Source organism: Lottia gigantea, assembly GCF_000327385.1.
Source record: "Lottia gigantea unplaced genomic scaffold LOTGIsca_42, whole genome shotgun sequence".
In the NCBI taxonomy this organism is placed as follows: Eukaryota; Metazoa; Mollusca; class Gastropoda; family Lottiidae; genus Lottia; species Lottia gigantea.
Window position 1 is genome coordinate 1,076,495 of NW_008709463.1, and position 23,470 is coordinate 1,099,964.

At 34.7% G+C, this 23,470-nt stretch overlaps 2 protein-coding genes across 2 annotated transcripts; one reads left to right on the top strand and one right to left on the bottom strand.

Moving 5' to 3' along the window:
• Positions 1-1,402: 1,402 nt before the first annotated feature.
• LOTGIDRAFT_163877 (hypothetical protein) lies at positions 1,403-3,965 on the top strand (the record flags this gene model as incomplete). The annotated part of the gene is made up of 4 exons (XM_009060404.1): positions 1,403-1,433; positions 1,676-1,951; positions 2,754-3,059; positions 3,436-3,965. The coding sequence occupies 4 exons, from the start codon at positions 1,403-1,405 to the stop codon at positions 3,963-3,965; spliced, it is 1,143 nt and encodes a 380-aa protein (XP_009058652.1).
• LOTGIDRAFT_217755 (hypothetical protein) lies at positions 3,861-8,811 on the bottom strand (the record flags this gene model as incomplete). The annotated part of the gene is made up of 4 exons (XM_009060405.1): positions 3,861-4,851; positions 4,942-6,542; positions 8,051-8,275; positions 8,664-8,811. 2 exons carry the CDS (start codon positions 8,809-8,811, stop codon positions 8,094-8,096), a joined length of 330 nt encoding a protein of 109 aa, XP_009058653.1. The 3' UTR covers positions 3,861-4,851; positions 4,942-6,542; positions 8,051-8,093.
• Between the last annotated feature and the right edge of the window lie 14,659 nt (positions 8,812-23,470).

The following is a 23,470-nucleotide window of genomic DNA, read 5'->3' on the forward strand; positions in this document are numbered from 1 at the left end:
ATTACTGATAAACAAAGCTGAAAATATTCCCGTTTCTGAGACTAAAGTACGATTGATATAAACACAGCTTAATGGAACAACAATCACTGGTAAAAGTTTTATGCAACGTTTCGACGTGTTTCCCATGTCGTCCTCGTGCGCAGACGAGGACAGGGGAAACCCGTCGAAACGTTGCTTCAAACTATAACCAGTGACACCAGTGATAGTTGTTTCATTAGGCTGTGTCTATATATAATATTTTGCGTATTTTAGATGTAAGATTTGCCTACTTAAAATGAACTAACTGTACTATTGCAGATAAATCTAATTTGAAGTATTCAGTTCCGTTCAGAGATCCGTTTAAACAGTCATAATCTTATATCCGCCTTATTTCTAGTCTTAGTTCATTTCTGAATTTGGTGAATATTATTTTGATTATGAACAGGTTCTATTAGTTTTAAAAGTTTTATGAAATAAAATGATCGTTTAAACTGTGGATCTTTACATTTGCTTCAGATATATTTGATCAATTTTGGATATGTGACATTGGTGTGACGTTAATATTTTTAATGTGACGTGACGTGACGTGACGAGTGTGATATTCAGATGCGGTTTATAAACTTTAGATAAAGGTTATGAAAACGAGAACTGTAACTTAAACGCGTTTTATTGAGGACAGATCCCTGAATAGTGCACTTTATTTCATCACCAACTTCGAAGGATAAATTTCGACAGCCTCAATATACGAAGTTTGAATTCTATTACAATATGATGGTCTCAGTTGTGATATCACTTGTGTTCCTCAGCTTCACTAATGGTAAGGATGTATCTCAATTTAAGAAACCAGACTAAAGACATAGATTACTTTCATATTCTGCCATGGTGACCTGAACCAGATGTGGGCGTCACTTCCGCAATACCATGAGGGAAACGCAGTCAGCTATTGTGATTTCATATTCGTACTAGACCCATTCAGAGTCCAATACCACTTGCAAATATGCAAAGCCGACAACCCCATCAAAGGACCATACAAGAACGTCTTGCTTCCCGGGATATCTTTGGTTATAATTCTTGTACTATACCAATTAGCATTAGAACAAATAATGAAAAATACTTTATCTAAATTTCAGCACAAATATCAATAACCGGAAGTGACGGTCGAAATTATGCAGTTCAAGGTCAACGGTACGGAATCAACTGCACCGCGCCAGCGTCTCTAGACACATCAATTATCATGCTGAAAGGATCTGAACGAGTATGTTCCCTTTTGATGGAGTCGTGCCCAATTCTACCCTCGGACAGATTTCCCTGTGGATGTTCCATCAGTGCCTCCGGGGACAGAATCCTTTATCACCAGACAGATAATGCTACTGTTAAAGGTTTCGATTATTTATGGCTTTGTAAAGAATTTAACAGTTCCAAAATGGCGGCATCTCTAGCTGTGACTGTTTACAGTAAGTAATCGCTAAGGTCAGCATGCCAGAATGAATGAAATGTATCGAGTTTTACGTTCCAATCTTCTGTACCTTTAGGCCCTTGATTGTTCGATGGGAGGTGTATGGTATTTAGTTGCAGTAGTGGAATTGGTCGGTTGCCATCTGTTACTAACGATCGGGATCGCTAAACGAGTCCAAAACAACATACTGTCCATTCACTGGTAGAGACTAATGAATCTGCTTTTATTTCTGTTCAATAGGTGGACCAGATAACATCCGTCTGAACTCGAGTTCGAGAGTCGTACTCTCCAGTGGTGGGTCCGCTCAGGCTGTCCAATGTTCCGCGGATTGCAACCCGCCATGCTCCTACTTCTGGCATAAAGGATCAGCTACTGGGCCAGTGGTCTTTAGACAGCGAGTCCTGCAAGCAGAGATTATTCAAGAGCAACTTCCAGGGAGTCAGGTATATACATGTGTGGCGATTAATCGTAAGAAACCCATCCATAATAAACAAACTATTCTGATAGAGATTATAGGTAAGTGCAAGACTGCGTATTCTCGAAATGGTCTAATGTGGTAGAATATCTTAGAAACAGCGTTAGAAGCTAAGACCCTAGGACATCCTATAAACATTATTACAAGTTAAGACCCTGGGATATCCTAGAAACAGTGTTAGAAGTTAAGGATATCCTAGAAACAGTGTTAGAAGTTAAGATCCTAGGATATCCTAGAAACAGTGTTAGAAGTTAAGACCCTAGGATATCCTAGAAATAGTGTTAGAAGTTAAGACCTAGGATATCCTAGAAACAGTGTTAGAAGTTAAGACCTAGGATATCCTAGAAACAGTGTTAGAAGTTAAGGATATCCTAGATACGGTGTTAGAAGTTAAGACCCTAGAACAGAAAAGCATTTTCCTTGAATAAAAACCCAACCAAGTATAGCAGTTTCTTAAATTCTCCACTAGATCTTCAGCCTTTTCCCTATAAAGCTAGAAAAAAAAACTATATTTTCGACTAGATTGACGCAATGAAACCAGGAAAGGCTGCTTTGGATTCCAAACGATGCTTAAGCCCGAATTTTTCTATTACAAAAAGATAACCTAAGAAGGTTGGTCATAAATGAGTCGCCCCCATTCCACCAATCACGACAGTTTCATCGAATTACGTCAGTTCTTTGATAAACGAACCTAGTAAACTATGACCGTACTGTATTTTTTTTCAGTCGAACCATTAACAAAACCAATAGCTCCCGAAGTCGGTCAGATTGTAAGCGAAACCAATGCGCCATTGACTGTAAGACCACTTTTAACGAACACAGGTAGATTGATGAATTTTACAGGCATTACTGATATAACCATTGCTTCCAGGCCAGACAAGATCAATGTATCATTAACGCCACCAATAATCACACTACAAAGCACGACGATTCAGTCAACGACCACAACAACAGTGTCTACTATCATGACAACGCTTACAACCACAACGCCTACAACCACAATGTTGACCAGTACGACTGAAGAACCTACACTAGAGGAATCAGATATACAAACAACGGTGGGGGTTGGTGTCATTGTAGGCACTGTCCTCGGGCTGATTGTGCTCGTTGTAATGGCCATCTTTGTAGTTGTAATCATTTATAAAAGAGGTAAGAACAAACCCTAAATATATTCCAATACGTGAATGGTTTCGTACAGCATTATTGGCTTAAATATCTACAAGTTTTGCCTTGAATTATTCAGTCATTAGCCCACATGGTACAGAAAAGTAAGACGTAAAACTCCTCTCATTTCATTTGAATTATTCAATCGATAAATAATCATCTTCGTTTGTGTCCTGTATCTATAAATTCGTTGGTATTTATTGAATTGGGTGATTATAACACGTCATCACATGCCCCATAGTGTTATCTAAGGTCCGATAGAAAAGTGCTGTAGCATCTTACAGTGGCTCAACAACCACGGGGACTGGCTGAACCTTGTCCATGCCACCCGTAAGATCCATAACGTTTCGTTTATTTTCAGGCCAAGCACGGAACTCCCGGATATTATCTTATGCTCCGGGCAATCCCATATACATCAATAATCTAGAGACAGTCAATAATCCAGACACTGTGGGAGTGACACCGAACCTCCAAGGAACCCTTTTGATCAGAAATAATGAGTACATGGACAATTCTCAAGGTTCTGGTGACCCATATGGTGTCCGAAGCCCTACATACGTGAATACCACACAACCTCCTTTGTACACTTCTTTAGACAAAGAACAGCTCAAAGAGCAAATTTCGAACACGTATGAACCATTGGATGTCTCTCAAACAGTAACTCCTCAATATCATCTATATACATGTACTCAACTGGAAAGCCAGCAAAAACAAGGATCTTCAGAAGTCCAGAGTAACCCTGGTCTTCCAGGCAGTCCGGTCTATATGAATACCGGAACTGGGTCGACTTTACTTGGAAACAATTCAGATTCAATAAAAATTGATGCTAATGATGCATCTGAAGAACCAGTCAGTTTGGAATACATGAATTTGAACGTGCCCAAAAAATAATACCGCCACTCTTCCCTTACATGTTAAACAATAGGACATCGAATCGTTTCCGCCGATGAATGGCTCCATTTTCCAGTTGGACAAGTTTGTAAATCTATGGTTCCTGGAGAAACAAGGATTGTGTTTGTGTTCAAAATTAGTTTCATCAAGATAACATGAACTTGAATGTGCGAAGAGTATAATATCTTCATGTTTATATAAATTCACTGAGGACAGACTGAGCACTGTCCAGTGGCATTTCAGTTTTGAATACTTCGATTCCAGTGTGACCCTATTTTTCTTGTTCCCCAATTATTAAAGGTTAAGACTAATTTTGATATTTTTCTATGTTCAATTCCACAGTTACGCAACAATTTTTTTATCTGTAACTTTTAGTGGATTTCTGTCACTTTAGTCATATAAAATGAAGAAGAAATGCAAATTAACATTTCGTTTTAATATTAAGTGATAATATGGAATTATATTCTACAAAATAAATTGCTTGGTGTATATAAAAATAGGAATTTCATTCGTACAATAAACTATGTCAATATACAATATATCATTTTCATATTTACAATTTCTCTAGTCTTTATTTAGTCTATGATGAGGTTTGTATTTTTTTTACAGATTCCTTGAAGACAACTCATGGGCCTTAATCTCCAAAACTTTAGTAAGATAAAAAAAAAATATCCAAGCCACGTATTCTGGAAACGATCTTAGTAAACACTAGGATATCCTAGAAATAATGTTAGAAGTTAATACCTTGGGAAACCCTACCGCTAAGATCGTTGGAGAATACGCTGTCAGATTATTAGAAATACAGTGATCTGATTGGATAATAAAACTCAGCTTAAAACTGATTAACTAATCAGATGACTGGAACACTTAAATCATCTTAAGTAAAGTTATCTAGAGGCCTCTGATACGGAGTTAAGTCTAGTAAAACTCTATAAGCTGAGAAAGCATATATTGAGATGTATTCATATAAGCTACTGTTACTGAGGCTCGCACCAAAAAGTAGACACCTTTTTCTTCCAGTTTCAGATTGTTTGGTTCACTTGTTATTTATCAATGGATATCCTTTATCACATACAAGAAAAATAGAGGTTTCATAATGACATGGGATGTTTGAAATGAAGCAAGCTACAAATAGTTTTTAATATACAATCAAATCGTAGTATAACATTATTAAACACAGGGCGGATAGCTGGTGAAGGACCATCAGTTTTCTTAAATTCCTTAAATGCCTCTTCCAATTTCAAGTGCCAGGATGACTGTAACAACAGTTTTAGAAACTGTGACAAAATTAAACGAAAGCTCCTAATTAGACTAATATAAACAGGCGACGCCATGCAATGGGAAATGAGGGAATTTTCTCAGGATAGAAGAGTAACTAACAAAAGAGGCATTTTATTTTCAAATATCAATGCCTATATTCATATTGTTCTAGTTGAGGTGAGAAAATCAGGCTCTCAAAAACAACAGCAACATTTCAGATCAGCACAAAGCATACCCATGTGTTTCAACAAGCTACAAAATGCAAAAAAATATCTAACACTGGTGAAAAAAACAAACAAAACAAAACAAAATGAAAACAAAAGCAAATGAACAGAAATGTAAACAAAAACAAACAAAAAACGAAATAACTTGAGACAAAAATTAAGTCTTTTTCACAATATTTTCTATTTTGTCAATAAATTAATATTAGCACTATATATTTGACACCTAAATTTTTTCATTTTTAATGTCCAAATTCATCACTTTTTCTACAAAAACATGATTAATTTTGAATTGACTGTCAAAACATTTTTGATAAATATAATTCAAATTATTCCCTCGTATAATTTCTGAAAATCAGAATAGTTTGGTCTTCTGTTTTAGAATTTATTTTTTGAAAAATTCTGTGTAATTGTATCATTAAATGCATTAATTAATATTAAGTTTAAGATTAACACCTGCCTCTTTTTGGTGCAATTTTGGTAAAGTCACAAATACACAATGGGTAGCCAATAGACTTCCCACTTTTTATGGGTTTAATCAATGTAATTTATGAATAAACATTATCTATAGCAATAATTTAATCAAACATTCGGCAAATAAGATAGTAATCTACTATAGAATGAAGAACATACAAATACTAGAGGGCCTATAAGCTATACACTTTTTACTATGGATATTGCTAATTACTGTTAACATAATAAACACTTTTTGAACACAGACAAATTACAAAGACTTGTCAAAAACTTGCAACATTGTGTCATTTTGAAATTAATCCAAACAAATTTTGCCTACATTGAATAACATTCTGTGCACAAAATAATATATTATTATGCAATTGTAATGGCAATCTTGAAGCAGTTAAATATCTCTGTTATCTGAAGCCAATTTAAATTTTGTTGATTTAGGTTCATTACAAGTTTTAGTCATACCATTCATAACAGTTTAGAATATATTAATATAGTAAGCACTTTCCATTCATACATGCATACTAGTTCATGTCTATATTTGGTATTGTTATATTTCTGGTTGATTATGGTATATTATGATGAATTCCAGTGTTTAGTCATCATCAAACTTTACTGAACTTTAATCCAGCTGAAAAAAAAAAAGCAAAACAAGAAGTTAAAAAAAATATTTTGGCGGGAAAACAATCAAGCCTTTGTCAGATTCAAAAATAAAACTGAGCATTCTTCTTTTACATCACAGAGATTGTTCCTCAGAAAGGCTGTTTTCAAGATTTGAGGCTAAATCAAATAATTGGCAGTAATTCTGTAGATAAATATTATTTTTAAAAGCTGCAGAAAAATGACATAAAAACAGAAATAGTGTTTACTGCTTATTTTGTATTTGAAGTCTGTTTTTAGTTTACACGGCCATGAGCTGAGCAAAGAAAACAGAATAGTAGCAAAAAATTCGAATTGAGAACAAAAAAATGCTTTGAAAATTACTGGAACAAGATGCACAGCCTGGTTGAATCTTTCCAGGCAAAGTAAGATTTCTATATTTAAAGGAATAAAATGCTCTAATAAAGTTAGAAAAAAATTTATCGCACTCAAATCAAAACTTATTTATGCTATAATACTACCAAAATGCAAAAAATATTGTTAAGATAAAGCAAGACAATACAAAGAATGAATAAATGAAAGAGAGAAGAAAGAAGGGATAAAGGAAAGCTACCAGCATACATGTCTACAGCAGGGTTGGATTTCAATTTTCAAAAACTTTGGTTCTGGAATTCTATAGTAAAGTTGAGCCTAAGAAAAACATGGCCGATGGCAAAAAAAAAGGGCATAAATTTCGATATTTTTTTTTGTCTTTAAAGGGTTACATGCCTAAAATTAATTACTTTACTTTTACTTAACTTTACCAATCCATTGAAAGTTTCAAAATAAAATCAAATGCAATGAATGCTTTAAAAAACAAACTGTGGTTTATATCCTAGAGTTCTGCACCACATTGGTCTAACAAATGATGCATATGTCATGAGGCAGAGGTACCCATTCCAATAATCTTTGTCAGGTAGGTATCAACAACTCCCTTACCAACCATTCTGACCTGAATATTGGATAGTAATTCTCGCCTACAATTTAGCTGACATTTAGCTCTCAATATTGAATCAAAATATAAAATTTGAGCTATTCAGTTATTCAGGCGATCTGAAATCCATTGTCTTCATAGGGTCTTTGACAGTCCCAAGACACTTTGTCTCAAGATATTTCGTTTTTCAGGCCCTACCTCCAAGAGACACCTCTTATTTTTGCTCCCATACTCAGACATTTTCTAAGACACGCCCCCTTTAAAATCAGTAATCTAATTTAAAGTTTTATAGCATACTGTCATACTATCATGAATCAATGAATCAACAAAAACACAAAGTTAAAAAGGCAAAATTCGAAATTTCAAGCATTAAAAAGAACTGCAGAATAATAACTTCGCAAAATATAAAATGAAATTGAAGCAAAATAAAAAAATAAAAGTGAAAAAAGGAGTTAATTTTGTTAGATATAAACTAAGAACAAAATTGGTGAAAAATTAGTTCTAAAAGCAACAATCCAACCCTGTAATTAACAGTCACTCGTTAGCGAATGACAACATGTCTTCACCTGTAGCTTCCTGTCACATGACTGTCACATGACATCGCCTTCTTCACCCGTGTTGTGTACCTTCATCATTGCTGTAACAATTAGGACAGTGTAATTTATTGACACGGATTCTCACGTCTGCTCCTTCCACTCCATTTCCCAAGGTCATTCGACAGACGCAACATTTGAAACATGGCATGTGGTAATATAGACCGAGTTTCTCGATTATCATTGCAGCTCCAAAACCTGAAATTAGATAACACAAAACAAAATTCAAAAGAGTTTGATTAGTTTTCTGAGTAAAGATGAATTCAACTATTTCTGTATCTCACTTGTCAATTCAAAGTTTTGCACTAAATTCTGAAGCCTGAGTGAAAACCATACATTCCATTTGTCATCTATGAATATGGATAATTGAAATATCTATGAAAATTAACAAACATTCAGCTGAATCCATTGCCCCGTGCTTGCTTAGATTTTTTGAGAGAACAGTTGCATTCTAGGAAACATCAGGTAAGGGGGGGGGGGGGGGCGACAGAGGCAACAAAATTTTCCAGGGAGGCCACAGCCCATTCTTTCACTATGTAAAATGGGTTAGAAACGCCACTATCAGAAGATAAATGTGGAAACCAACCTAATTCTTGATGGCAGGCTGAACACAATTGTTTACCACTGACTGGTCCCTGGTTGATGGGAGACGGAACACTGGTGGATGGGGGTAGATTAGCACCATTACGAGGGGAATTATAACCTCCGTATCCTGTAGAAGATGTAGGGGGCATTGTTTGTGTAAGATATGGATTGCGTGTAATTTGAGGTTCATTTTCTTGAGGGTTAACTTCCCCTGATCCGCGAACGGTGGCTGTTTTTTGTAATAAAGTTTGTCGGATTTGTTTCGGCATGTTTGGATCCATCCTTTGATTGGGCGTTATCTGGGGATTTGAGGCGCTCCACACGTTGCTTTGATCTCGCGGTGGTTTTATGGGCCCATTATAAGGACCTGGTTGAATCGGCATTGTGGAGGATTTCACATTCAGATCACTGTTTATACGCCTTCGCTCCGCCTCCTCAACGAGCCAATGACCTTTTACAGGATCTGAATATTGGTTTTTCATCATATCACTACGCCTAGAAGCAGCTCTGCGTTCAGGAACTTGTTCACTTCTTTCGATCCAATCCACAGATTGGCGTAACTTTGGTTTTGGAACGGCATTTAAAGAATGGATTTCTTTTCTTGTTGGTATTTCACGTTTGACAGGTCCGGTAGATGATGGACTTGTTGGGCTGGAATCATTATCAGGTTTTGATTGGAGCGGTGTGGCTTTACGGTTCATGGCCATCATATCTTCTCTCGACCAACTATTTCTCTGGCCAGGTTCCGAGAACCGCGATTTAAGAGATTGTACATCACCATGGTGATCCTTTGAAGGAAAGTCATTTGGTCTTTTAGCACTATTTACGTTTTTCACATCATAAGTTCTACCACCAGGTGGCCAATGATCATGTGATCTATTAACACTAATATTTCCTGGTTGCCTAGGCTTCGGCGGCCATGTTGGTTCTACCTTATTTACATTATGTCTGTTGCTATGGTTATTATCAATCACCATAGACGTTGAATAAGTTGAGGGTTTAGGTTTCGGCTCCGTTCGGTTAGGAGACACAGTGGATTTATATAATGCACTTTGACCTCTAACACGTGTTGGGACAGGGTCATGAAATTTAGGTGGATTCGACTGGGAGAATTCGGTAGATTTTCGTAAATTTTGACGCTCTCTTTCTAACTTCTCCTCTTCTTTACGTAATCTTTCCTCTTCCTGCCTTAGCTTCTCCTGAAACAAACAGAAGTTAGTCTCAATAAAGAAACCAAGTACTAACGAAAAACAAAACCTGAAATCCAAAACAATATATGGGCAAGCTAATGAACTTTTAATATGAGGAAATATATCAATCATAAGTGAGCAAGTATTTCATAATGAACAGTCAAGTTATCCTTTTGTCACGAAAGAACAAAGGAAATATTCTACATACCTTTTTTGCAATCTCAGATATTAATAAATTTAAAAAAGATTTCAAAAAGCAAATGTTATATAAAACTTCTTCCCTTAAAAATTTATAACAAAAGTTACCATGGCCCAATGGATAAATCAAAAAATGAAAAAACAAAAATTTCAGCCATAAAAATTCAGAACAAAATTTACCTTGACCAAATCAAAACAAAAAAAAAATATATAACAAAAAAGACATCGAAACAAATTCCAGGCTTACCTCCTGTTCTCGCAATTTTTGTTCTCGTTCCTGAAATTTGCGATCTTCCTCATCCTGCTGCTTCCGGAACGTTTCCTCGAATTTCTGATATTCTAGCCGAATCTTTTCTTTTTCTTGTTCTAGAAAATTGGCGTCATGGACTGTTAAAAAAAATCATAAAAAAATTGGGTTAGTAAATCTACAAACTACTTCTAATGCGTGAAAACTGAAATTTAATTCTATGCTAAAAAACTGAAATTTAATTCTATGCTGAAAATCTGAAATTTAATTCTACATATTAAAGAAAAAATTCTTCTTTTTTGCACCTTTTTTGAACTAATGCCTGATATAAATTCTAATCTAAAAATTGCAAGGTTAGTATAAGAATGAACTAGATAATTCAAAATGTGATTGGGCTGAGGACCTTCTGATTGGCCTGTACTTGGACTGAGGATCTTCTGATTGGCCGGTACTTGGGCTGAGGATTCTTCAATGGTAAGCAGTCAGTTCAAGCACAATTAGCTCAATTAGACATGATAATTTAAGCACACACTTTTTAGGCTCACTAATATTCAATTTTTGTGTATATACATTTGAATTAAGACTAAAACCTACCTGGGATAGATCTGATTTCAGGCTGGATAACCAAACCTTGTGGTGTTTCTCGCTGGTTTAGATTAACTTGAATACTATATTGAGGAACAGGCTCACTGTAAGAAAAAGTTTTTGTAAATTTCAAACACAATATTGGCAAAAACAGGAGAGTTTCAGAAATAAGATTCAATAATAAATTATTTTGATAAGTTTTCAATACATTGTTGGTGTTGAATGTACAAAAAATAGTTGAACAGTGTTTTAGAAAATAGTTCAACAATGTATTAGGGAGAGGGGGGGGGGGAGTTCAAATTTACATCTACATAAAATTTGTGGGCTTGTATTCACCACATACATAGCTCAGAGGGCAAATCATATTTAAACTGTGAAGAGTGTTTCAGAAATGTTTCAATATAAACTAGAGGTTTGGTTTGAAAAAAAAAAAACATTTTACACTGAGTTTTTGATATTTACAATTACACAAGAATTATCAGTGTTTATTAAAAAAATTCAGCAAGTTATGAATTACTAATTAGGATCAACATTTAGACAATCAAACAAACCCTGAACCAAAACAACTCACCTTTCATTTAACCTGTTTCTAGGATCGATAATCAAACCACCTGACTGGTTGCTAGGTAACATGTATGACATGGCCGGCTGGTTGGGGTCGGAGGACATCTGTGCTGGTCGTCCATCTGATACATGAATATTCATGGTGGAGACGTCTGAAGTAGGTTGGTTGACGTAGTTCGGTTCATACACATTCTGGTAGGTGTGGTGTTGAGGGGCGCTGTAGGATATCGTCGATCTGGTTTGCGTGATTTCAGTTGGACGAGGAGGTGATTCTATTGGATACAAATTTCCAGTCGAGGAATTGATTGGTCTAGAATTGTTTTGAGTATTGTAAGAAAGTGTGGCTCTAGTTTCGGTGATTTCTATTGGTTGAGATGAAACAGTGCTTGTGGTTGGTTCTTCACTATCAAGATGCAAGTCCTGCAGACGTTTTCTGCGTTCCTGTCGTCTTTCTTCTAAAATTCTCATTCTCTCCATTTCTGGTTCCAGCAATTCTCTCTCCTGTAAATAATAATCTCAAAATCAGTTAAATTTTCAGTCAAAATTCCTAAATTATTCCAATACAACCCTGTTCAGCATGTTCAGTTCCATTGCCTAAATTAGAAATATCACCCCATTTTCAAAATTTGGATGGTAACAAGCCACACAAAGTGAACTCTCTGCAAAGGACATTGTCTTGTCAAAAAGCAAGCTTGATCTGTCAACATCCATTTCTCTTAAAATATAGTGAAGCCAAAAAATGAGACCATTTCAAAGTTTATTTACCTTAATTTCATTCTGTTGATGAATTTGACTGGCTTGTTTTTGGGCTTCCTCATATTGTTTCGCCATCTGCTCGCGATTAGCCTCAAATTCAGCCTACAATAATATTTAAAATATATTGAAATAGTGTGCTGTGGTCTTCACTTAAATCTTTTTTCTCTAACATTCATGGGGTCTTAAAAATGTTTTGGACCATCTTCATTAGCCCACATGATGCAGATGTAAAAGTCCATTCATTTCATTTCATTTTAAATGTTTTGGTATCGAGAAAATTAACTCAGAAGTCCAATCACTGCACAGAGTTTCACCAACATACAATGAGATCTCACACATAATTCAACTTCCTCAAGAATTCAAACAGAAATATTACCTGGTTGTTATAGGGCTGGTTATTAAAAGACTGGATGTTATTGACTACGGCAGCATTCAAGTCATCAGGCTGATAAAAAAATACACAATTCATGACAATGTTAGTTTAACATTACAAAAATTCTAAAAAACTAAGGGATAGTAGTAATTTCTGTTGTATACATAAACATGCTTTCATCGCAAGTTTTAGCAAATCTGCAATACTTGACTATGTACTTTGTTTATTTTGCTAGTGGTCTAATGGATCACAATTTTTAACCCCATAAGACGTGAGAATCCGTGTCAATAAATTACACTGTCCTAATTGTTACAGCAATGATGAAGGTACACAACACGGGTGAAGAAGGTGATGTCATGTGACAGGAAGCTACAGGTGAAGACATGTTGTCATTCGCTAACAAGTGACCGGCAAGTTTTTTTTTTTGGGATGCTTAATTGGTTTGCTCGTGAAAATAAAGCACAATTTTATGGGATTAATATTTTATCTTTAAGGTTTTAAGATGTTCATTTTTATTCCATGCTTTTACAGTTAAATGTGCCAGGATGATTTGGTAAAAATGAGCCTGACAAATCTTGCCAATATCCCATCTGTATATCACCTCTGAGGAACAGGTTGGCCAAATTTGTCAGGCGGGGTAAAAACATGCTGTGCTAACATGCTAAAAGTTTTTCGTGCGATTAAAGAAAAATTAAAAGCAAAACAAAAAAATCAAATTTTAAGGATTTTTGATTTGATGAAAATTCAAATTGATTCCACCAAGCTCATTACCTGTCTCTTTAGTTCCTGTTCATTATTCCACGCTTCAATTCTCTTACGGTCTTCTCGAACATCAATCTGATTGGATCGCACTGAAGGAATGGGCTGGGTGCTGATTGTATCAGTAAAATCACGTCTGGTTCTTTCTAAGACTGGATCATCAGTTCTGTCTGTAATTCCAAGATGTTCTGGTTGCCATGGTAATGTTGCACTTAGTCGTTTCTGAGTAATAATTGTCTTGTCATCTTGGATTTTGTATTCTGACTTCGGTCGTTGTCTCTGCCATTTCCTCAATATGGCTGGTGGACCATCAGAGTCGCTACTTCCTGCGTCAGGGGACCTAACTCTGTCAGCTTCATCAAAGGAACCTGCAGAAAATAAAATAACAATGAAAACACCATGTTCACTCATTCATTTATGACTGAGCTTATGGCCTTCTATTTGATTATCCAGTACAAAGAAACCAATCACAAATGTCACCATATGAAAATACTCACTTGAACTAGCCACGGATTCTTCCACAGTCTTTTTCTTCCTGCGCATCACCACTTCTGGTTGGTTGTCATGGTTACCATGTTGGTTATCCTGGTTACCATATTGGTTGTCATGGTTTCCATATCCCCAGTTGTCCAGGCTACTTGTGTTGACATAGTCATGATGGGATATCCTAGTTCTGACGTAGGCATTCTCTGATTTCACTGGTTCGGGAATAGTGGAGGCGTAAGAGACTGGTTGATTGGAAGTGTAGTCACTATTGTCCAGCGAACTGGCGTTATTGGAAGAACCGTAACTCGAATAGCTTTGACTGATGTTCTCCGCTGATTGATATGAGCTATCATTTTGTTGATCAAATTGCTGCAAGATACAAAAGGTTTTTGTAATGCTAGTTTGAAAACAATGACCTTGACAAATCTATGTTGACAAACCGCAGCCTAGACATAATATCTGACCTTTAAAATATAAATAATACAGTTCATAAAGAGTTGTCTTTTCTTGGTGCCTTTTGTCAGTTTGTTAATGTTTATGGATTTTGAATTTTAACAACGATTAGAACCCTGATCAATTTTCTGTATCAATACATACCCTCTGTAAACTGGCATCATTTTTCAGCTGTTGCATCAATGGCTGTTCACTATATTCAGATGAGATCTGGGAAGATTCCATCTTTCCGTTTGATTTGCTTGCATCATTATTATTATTATTATTATACAATGGGGGATCTTCATCCTAAAAAAATCATTGTCAAATGTCTGTTAAAAAAATGGTGGACAAAGAATTCAAGTTCGGGCGGCGGTCCTTGGAATAGTATTGGATCCCATAGTTGTATAGTCTGCTCCTGCACAAGACAGTTTTATTGCTTTAAAGGGTTAAGGTCATGGGTCATCCTTGATAAGTTCATAAGCCAATGATGAAAATCATAAGCTTAGCTTACCTGAGAAAGTGTGGAATCAAATGACTGAGTTTTCTCCCTTGTTTGAGATTGTTTCTGCGTGGATTCATCCTCATCACTTGATAGAAATTCATCACTGTCTTCTACTGGAAGTACAAGATGGCCATTTTACATCATTTCATTTCCATAATATTTTTTCATTTAAGGTTCCAATTTACAACATATACATATGCCTAGCTAGTAATTTTTTTCAATTGTCATTGCCCAATACGGTGCAGAATAGCGACATAGACCACTATTTAATTTCATTTTTTTTGGCTTTACTCTATTTTTACTCTTCCAAGACGTAACAAGATATTTAGCTGTTGTAATTCAAGTTCGGTATTGAAAAATATTATCACAGTCATTCCTATTTTCAAGAAGTAAAATATGGAAAGGAAATTTTCATTTTCTGATCCTTCAAACGCAAATTTCCCTCAAGACCTATGCATTTGTCTTCGTTTGGTAAATTTCATTCAGAGTGGAATAACTCGAAGTAAACTACGAAAAATTGTTGTCAAGGATAAATCTGACCTACCATTGCTATCGAGGAATCTTTTAACTCTAATTTCTATTGAACCTTGTCTTGCTGCCTGTTGAATCAGATTATTCACGTCCTGATTGGTCAATCTACCTACTTCCTGTTTATTAACCAATAGAATTTCATCTTTAGATTTTAATTCACAGATGTCTGCTGCACTGCCTGAAGAATGATTGATTAATTCAAACTATTGAAATTTTAAGGCATATTATTATTCAACATCCAGTTGACCAATCATATCTTAGTTTCAGACATGGAATTTTTTTTATTTAAGCTAATCAGAAATAGTGTTTACAGCTCACTGTTCAAATTTGATCCATATGTGTCCAGAATTATTTGCGTTTGAAAGTTATATTATAGACATGTCAATAAAATTTCTAGTTTGAGATATTTTTAGAAGAATTATGTGATTTTTGTACATTTCTAGTACTTCAGAAGACTGTTTACATATATTCAAGACTTAAATCAAACCCGAAAATGGCGAATCAACACCTTTAAGTAATGCACTCACCAAGAGAGATTCTCTCTACAATAACAGGTTGATGTCTGTCTGTACCACCAGACACAGTAAAACCAAACCCCCCACTATTATTATGTTTACTGGTAATCTTAATATTCTTCTCCGCATAATCCTGAAATATACACACACAGGGTGACTCAACAAGTAGGTTGCTTTTTTTCTCACTTTGGTAAGGTCAAGGGTTCAATCCCTGTTGAGGCCTGTAATATACATACAAAGCTGGCGTGACCTAGAAAATATGTCACCAGGGTTAAGGGTCCAAACCCCACGTCGTTGATGAGAAGAAGAGTCTAGTCAATCCTTAGAAAATAAGTCCAAGTCCTTGATGCTGCAGCAGAAGGTTCATGCAGCTGCCCTGCACAAAATTTTTCCCTCATTGGAAAGTCTGTCTCCAATTATCCAACATGGTCCAACTTCATTTGAACAGTTAAGTGTTATCAAAATAGTGAGTTATTCCCCTTTAATAACAGAATAACAAGATGTGGAAAATTATGTGAAGAATTGCCCATACTTACAGTGAATTTACACAATACACTGTTATAATGTTTAAACTTCATTTTGGGCCTACCACTATGTGTTCACATCAAATGTGTTCACTGTAGTTCAAACTCCATGAACAAAACAGTGAGCTTTAATCAAAGATTAGCCAGAGGTGAGCACCAACTCACTTGAGTTGTCACGAAAGCTCAAAAGAGTTCATCCATTTAACAAATTGCTTATCTATTTAATATCATTTCTAAATTTTATTTCCTGTGATCAGAAAACAATATCAATTGAAAAGTTATCATTTGAAATACAATTTTCAAATTTCAAACAACCTTAAAGAGATTGTAAAGAGGTTTTCCAATTTTCAATCAGATGTCTGTGGTTCCACTAAAACTAAATGGCTTAACAAAGGGCTTAATGTGATAAAAAAACAAAAATAAATTTGATGGCATCAGAATGTAGGAGTATGAAAATAAACTGACCTTGACAGAGACTTTACTACTGGTATATACAGGAGATGTTGTTTCTACGGTGGTCGTATCTTGGTTACTACCACCACGTTCTCTAGGGTAAGGTCTAGGTGGCCGTCCAATATCACTATCACTAGCTTTTATTTCAAAAGATTTTTTACGCTCCGTTAAATCCACTTTAGCATCAAACACTGTTGTCCTTGGCACTGGTTTGTCACTAGGGCTTTCAAATTTATTCCGAATGTTATTAATTTTATTAGCAGACGATATATCATTATTCTTAGAATTTCGCTGTTTCACCGATTCCAACACTCCCCTCGTATCACGGTCACTGTCCACAAAGCGAGATTTATCACTATGGTTACTGATATTATTGTTACTATTATGGGATAGGTTATGTATGCTATTTAATTGGTTGAAATCACTAGAACTTTTTGAGTTTTTATCTAATATCTGTGAGTTATTCTTGTCCTCTGATTCTGTGCCAGATTCATCCGAGTCACTTTCTGTGTCCTGGGCCCATGCTGCTGTGTCTGGTTTCTAAAATAAATAAATTAATATATCAATATAATATCATAAAATTAATAAATTAAAATCAATGATCCAAAATGTAAAATAATTCCAATAAATAAACAAGTACTAACGATCCGAATCACAAAACAAAACCTGAAATCTAAAACAACATTGGTAGCAGCTAAAGAACTTTTCAAATGAAACTTACTGATTTATTACTGGGTGTGGAAGATTTGATTTGAGTGAAACTGGACGATACTGTCTCCGTTGTGGATGATTTGATTGGACTAATAAATGCATCATTATCACCCTCTTCATCATCATCATCAACAGGATAAAAACTTTTCAAGTTGCCACTCTTTCTTCGTTCTCTGAAAGATCAATAAATCAAAATAAAATGCAGATTTACATAAATATACTGCAGGAAATATTTTTCAGAGAGAGGCATTACCCTTCTCTTTTTTCCATTACAAACTGAAGATGATAAATTTTACAAAGCCTGTAGAACACAGGCCTTCTGTTTATTGACCAATCGAAACCACTACATGCTAGCGATAGGCTGTATTCACTAACATACAATCCAATCAAATCGCTTCATTTACAAAAATCAAGAAAGGTACCTATAGCAGTCAAGGTATAAGAAGAATTTCGCAATAACTTGACATTGTGAAAAGAGGTGAATCATGCTCTTACCTCTCTTCCTGTATTTGTTTGTATGATTTTTGTGGAGAAGATTTATTACTTCTTTCTGCTTCTTGTTTCTTCTTCTCCTGTTCTTCCTTCTCCTCTTTTATCTGAAAAGCTTCGGAACGACTTTTCCTTCTCGACTTCCAATCTCCCAAGGACTGTAAAAAATACACAAAATCTCAAGTATGACATGATGGAAGATCCAAAATTACTATCAGGAATAAACCTGATATCAACCTCAAGAATAACAACAACTTCAATATCAGATTGTCTAAAACCCTGGTTCCCAACCTGGGGTGCTTCCACTCCCTGGTCGTCAGGGATGTAGCGTAGCCAACCAATGGGGGTGTAAGGGCTGTGAAAGGTTTGTAACCACTGGCTTAAAACTTACCGATTGCCAATCATCTTCTTCTTTACTGGCTTCTGTTATCGACGGTGTCTTCAATTTCTTCGTCTCTTCTGCTTGTTTAATCTGTTCTGTCGCCTGCTTGGCCATATCTTCTGCACCTTTTGATTTGATAAACTGTAAGGGATCAGCGAGTGCGGAACTGGTCCTCCGTGAGATATTTCTCGTGGGGTATCCGTCACAGCTATCTGACGATTGTCGAGAGTGGCTCCCCCTATATGATCCATCCAAACTATCCGTTGAAGACGATCTTCTGTGGTTATACGATGGCACTGCTAAATCCGGGCTACTTCGATACATTCCATTGTATTTGTCCTCACGATAAACGCTATCAGAATAGCGTTTTCCGTCTGGTTGTGAAAACCTTCCTACAGGCATGTTACTATAGCTGGGGTCATCCAGACTTTCCTCTGAGCCTTTACCATAAGATGCGTATGATTCATAAGAACTGTCCCGAAAATGATTATGATTGCTGTCGTACGATTGGTTAATCACTGAACGCGAGAATCCGTTAGATTCGTAAGCACTGCTATGATCATAAGAATGATCCCAGGAATGATCGTGTTTATAAATATGATCGTTAAAGATAATATCCTTGGCGTTGTGGTTTATTAACGGAGTGAAAGCACTGAAATCTAACACAGGAACTGGGTAATTCTGTTCACCAACTAATCGACCTAGCCAATATATTGTTATTGCAACCTGAAAACACAAAAAAACAGAAAATTATTCACCTTAAATTTTTTCATTTATAGAACTACACACTAAAATGAAATGAGATTATGAAGTTTTTCAAATCATCTGTTAAAGTTAAGCAGGTTTAAACTTAATTTAATGGTCAGTTTTCTTGCTGACATCATAATATCATGCTTTCATTCATGCAAAAGCAAGGCATTGTTTTATGTCATCAAACAAAATATTGGCGAAACATTGGTAGCAGATAATGTATTTTTCATATGAGAAAGTATATCAATCATAAGTGAGTAAGTATTTCATAATGAAAAGTGGTATCAGGTGTCTAGAAGAGTAAGCATACCCTGTCTTGCGCCACACCCATCAGAGCTGTTGAACGTGTTGCTATGTGACTTTCGTGATTTTATGTTAAAACCTACTTCATTTTTATTTTGGTGATATTACAGTAACAATAGTAATTTGTATGTAACAATGAACAGGGTGGATTAAACAACAAGTGATGGTGGAGTTTAATATAAAACAGTACAATATTGACATATACCAGAATAAAGTATATTCCAACTGCCTATATCTATATATACTAGACAAGTCAACAAGAATCAAGTATACTGTTGACACCCTATTGTTTTACAATCGTCAACCTGTTATTTCGGGCGTACTTCTACTACTACACGCCTACAACACTTTGCTCAAGTTGACAATAAAATCTTTTCATAAACATAAAATATCACGACATCAAATATGAAATGAATGGAGTTATATCTCCAACTTTTTCTACAAAGCTATGCCTATTCATTAAACACTTATACAGGTTTATGTATAGCTTCTTCATGAACAGCACTTATATGGTCATCAGAATGAAATGGAATTTTAAATCCAAAATACACTATACACCAAAATATAACTATATCAAACCTGTCTTAAACAGAAGCACTGAAGACTCAATGAGAAAAATGTCAGTGAATTTGTAATAAACTTAATTCAAAGTATTTGCCACACCTATTTTGATCAATACAATATATAACATACAAATTACACTCATAATCAAACCATAGATAACATGACATCATCTCTTCAACAATCCTAAACTTTATCATATTTCTACCGTGTGTCACTTTAGCAGCTAAATTTCTTGCATTTGAAATACATGCATTTTCAATCAGACGTCTGTGGTTCCTTCAATTCCACTAAAACTAAGTGTTTGATGATGTCACTAATTTTATAGGGCCTTAAGTGATACAAGCATATTTTGCAATTAGTGATGCCATCAAACACTTAGTTTTAGTGGAATTGTAGGAACCACAGACATCTGATTGAATTAGAATGGTCTAAATTGATGTCTTGCTGATACACATAAAAAATTTAGAAAACATCTTTTACAATATTCAAGGAAATATTTTTTCTTTTTTAAAAATCAATCAAGCAATCAATTTACAACGAAAGAGAGGAATTGATTTATAAATCAAATAACAACTTGTATGAATATAGAATATGTTGCTGTATTAGACATTAGACATTATAAAATGAAGTTCAATAAAAATGTAGCTATTTTCAAATATCAATTTTTATAGGGCCCTATTTTTGTTTTTTGTTGTCTATTTAGATCGAAACTTAAATTTTCATAACTACACCGAATGAACTTAGACTATCAATTAATTTGTTTTAAGAAAGAAAGGATCAAAACATTTTAAATATTATTTCTTTGACCTTAAATTAGGGGTCAAACCACTTAATTCACATAACCTCACACCGGGAAAATTACAATATTAGGATAAACTACTCACCAAAACTAACTATATCAAATGTTTTAGGTTTTGATGTGTTTCAATGATTCAATATTACAATATTTTACTATTTTTATGGTGTTACGATTATCCTACAACATAACAAAGAAAGAAACAACCTTTCCTTTCTACCAGCTAATCTTTGGCATTTCACAAGGATAACAACTTAAGTTCACTAAGCATCCTTGTACCAGCAGATCCTTGGTCTAATCAGCATTGATGATTCACGATTTGTCTGTACCTATTTACAGCTGGTATAACAATAATCATTGACACCTTTTTGAAAGAGCAAATTCTGGCAAAATGGCTGTTCTACATCAAATATATTTTAATATTTACTAATAAATCACTTCATAATTATCAATACTATGATGTCATCTTGTTAAACAAATATTTAGACAACTAGATACCTTTAGATCATACAGAATATCCAATGGAAGTTCCTACCTGTAAGGTAATATGTTTTTAATCGTTCAATAGTGAAAATTCCAGCAGATCTCCAAAGCCAACTTGAAAATAGGGAATTATAGGCTGTAAATTTGCAGTAACGCAATTTTTACGAAAGCACAGGCACAGGCATGTAAGGAATAATGTTTTGTTGATATTACTTATTGATTGATTGTTTATAGCAGAATAATATGCTAATATTCTATAATAATTCAGTAATATCTAATCAAAATATCATTTACTATAAATTAATATAAATGACACTGAAATAAACAAAAACAAATACAAAGGTAAATATCAACAAATATTGCTTTACCAAAGCTTCAATATTTCACCAATATCATAAAATTTCTTTACTTTAAACTCTTAAGAGCTATTCACCAAATATTTCACCAATTCCAAATATCCTTTTTTATTCCCTAGAAACTCATATCAAATCTTTTCACTAAAACTGCAATAATTCACCAATACATTAAAATTTCTTTCCTAAATATTCTCAGATCTCTTTATCAAGTATTTTATATTTCAAAAATTCCAGATATCCTTTTCAATGTGTCTATAATTCATAAGATCTATTCAAAACTTCAATAATTCACCAATACCCCAATAAATGTCTATAGTATTTAGAACAACATACAGGTAATATATAATGATAAATGATAAATAGAGAAATAAAATTTATATTTAACGATGACAGGCCTATTATACTCCCCTTTATTATTACTAAAACATTATTTCTTATCCAATAATATAACTTAACGCTTGGGTCTTTTATAATTTCTACATTCCTTAAAACTCTCAAGTTATTCATATTTTAACGCAACACTGAGCTCTTACAACACCAATTATACCCTTCAATTTACGGTCATGTCAACATTTCGGGATACAAAATTTGTAGAGCTCAATACCTCAAAGGACTGTTGAAACTTTGTTAGCAAACATTTAATACAAATTTATAAAAACTTTGTCAAAATTAGACACTTATATCAATGGAAACTTGTAAACGAGGTTCTCAAATAGAAAAGCAAAATATTTCATATACAGAAGAATACAGCTAAGTGATAGAAATTTTTGAATAAATTGGTACACTTTTGATATAAAGTAACAGAATACCAATAACTTGGTCATATATTGTTAGTTTCTTGTTTGAAATTATAAAAGGATATGAATGACTCATTTTAAATGTAGCGTTCTTTATATGGTGACATGTAGGCGTATGGAAATACACCAAATATAGCAAAATATTACAGCTTTGTAGACATTTCGATCTGATTAAAACACAAATCTTGATGAACTCTCATTTCCAATTTTTTCTTCAGGATACTAAACATTGCACTCTCCCTTGGTGATCCAGCAAAATACTTCTTCAACTGAGGTTCAGTCAATGTTTAGAACCAATAATTAAAGCTTAAATTCGACTGACACAAGAGTGAATCTGATGATGCTTTGTAAAATCTACTCTCAATCCACAGAGCTAGGTATCGTCAATCATAACACAATAGGATATGTATCTAGATCTATCCATGCATCGATACATTGTGCCAACACTAATCCACATGGAGTTCGGAATTGACCCACCTTTCTGGGTCCAATAATCAGGAAAATAATATTTTGAAAGCAATGTGGTTGGACAGTAAGGACTAGAGAGAGAGTAGCCTATTTCAAAACATACATGTTTTTATCCATAAAGCCCTTCCCTTTTATTTGGTGGGAATAAAACAGGGATCTAAATGCTCCCGATGACTATTTGATGATAAGTTATGATTTGTTTGGCCTTGTTGTCATAGTCAAATTATCATGTCCATTGTGTCGTTTACTGGTTCTGTACAAATTGTGGATGTTTATGGATCGTCAACAATATGTGAACGTCAATAACAAATATAGATTTGTTTATTACAGGTGAAGTCTTATTATGTTACATACTTCATAATCAAAGAACTTTGTTACAAATAATAGGTCAAGGTTGTTTCTAAGTAAAAAATAGCGTACATGGAACCTCCATTTCCTTTTATATTTTCTAATGCAGACCCTATAGAACCTATATTTGCTTTTTACTTTCAATTGCAATACAGTACACGCATGTAAAAGTATTCCTGAACAGTTGGACAATTAACATCCCTCTTTCCGCCACTGTACAACCCCTGAATACAGTTGCCTCGT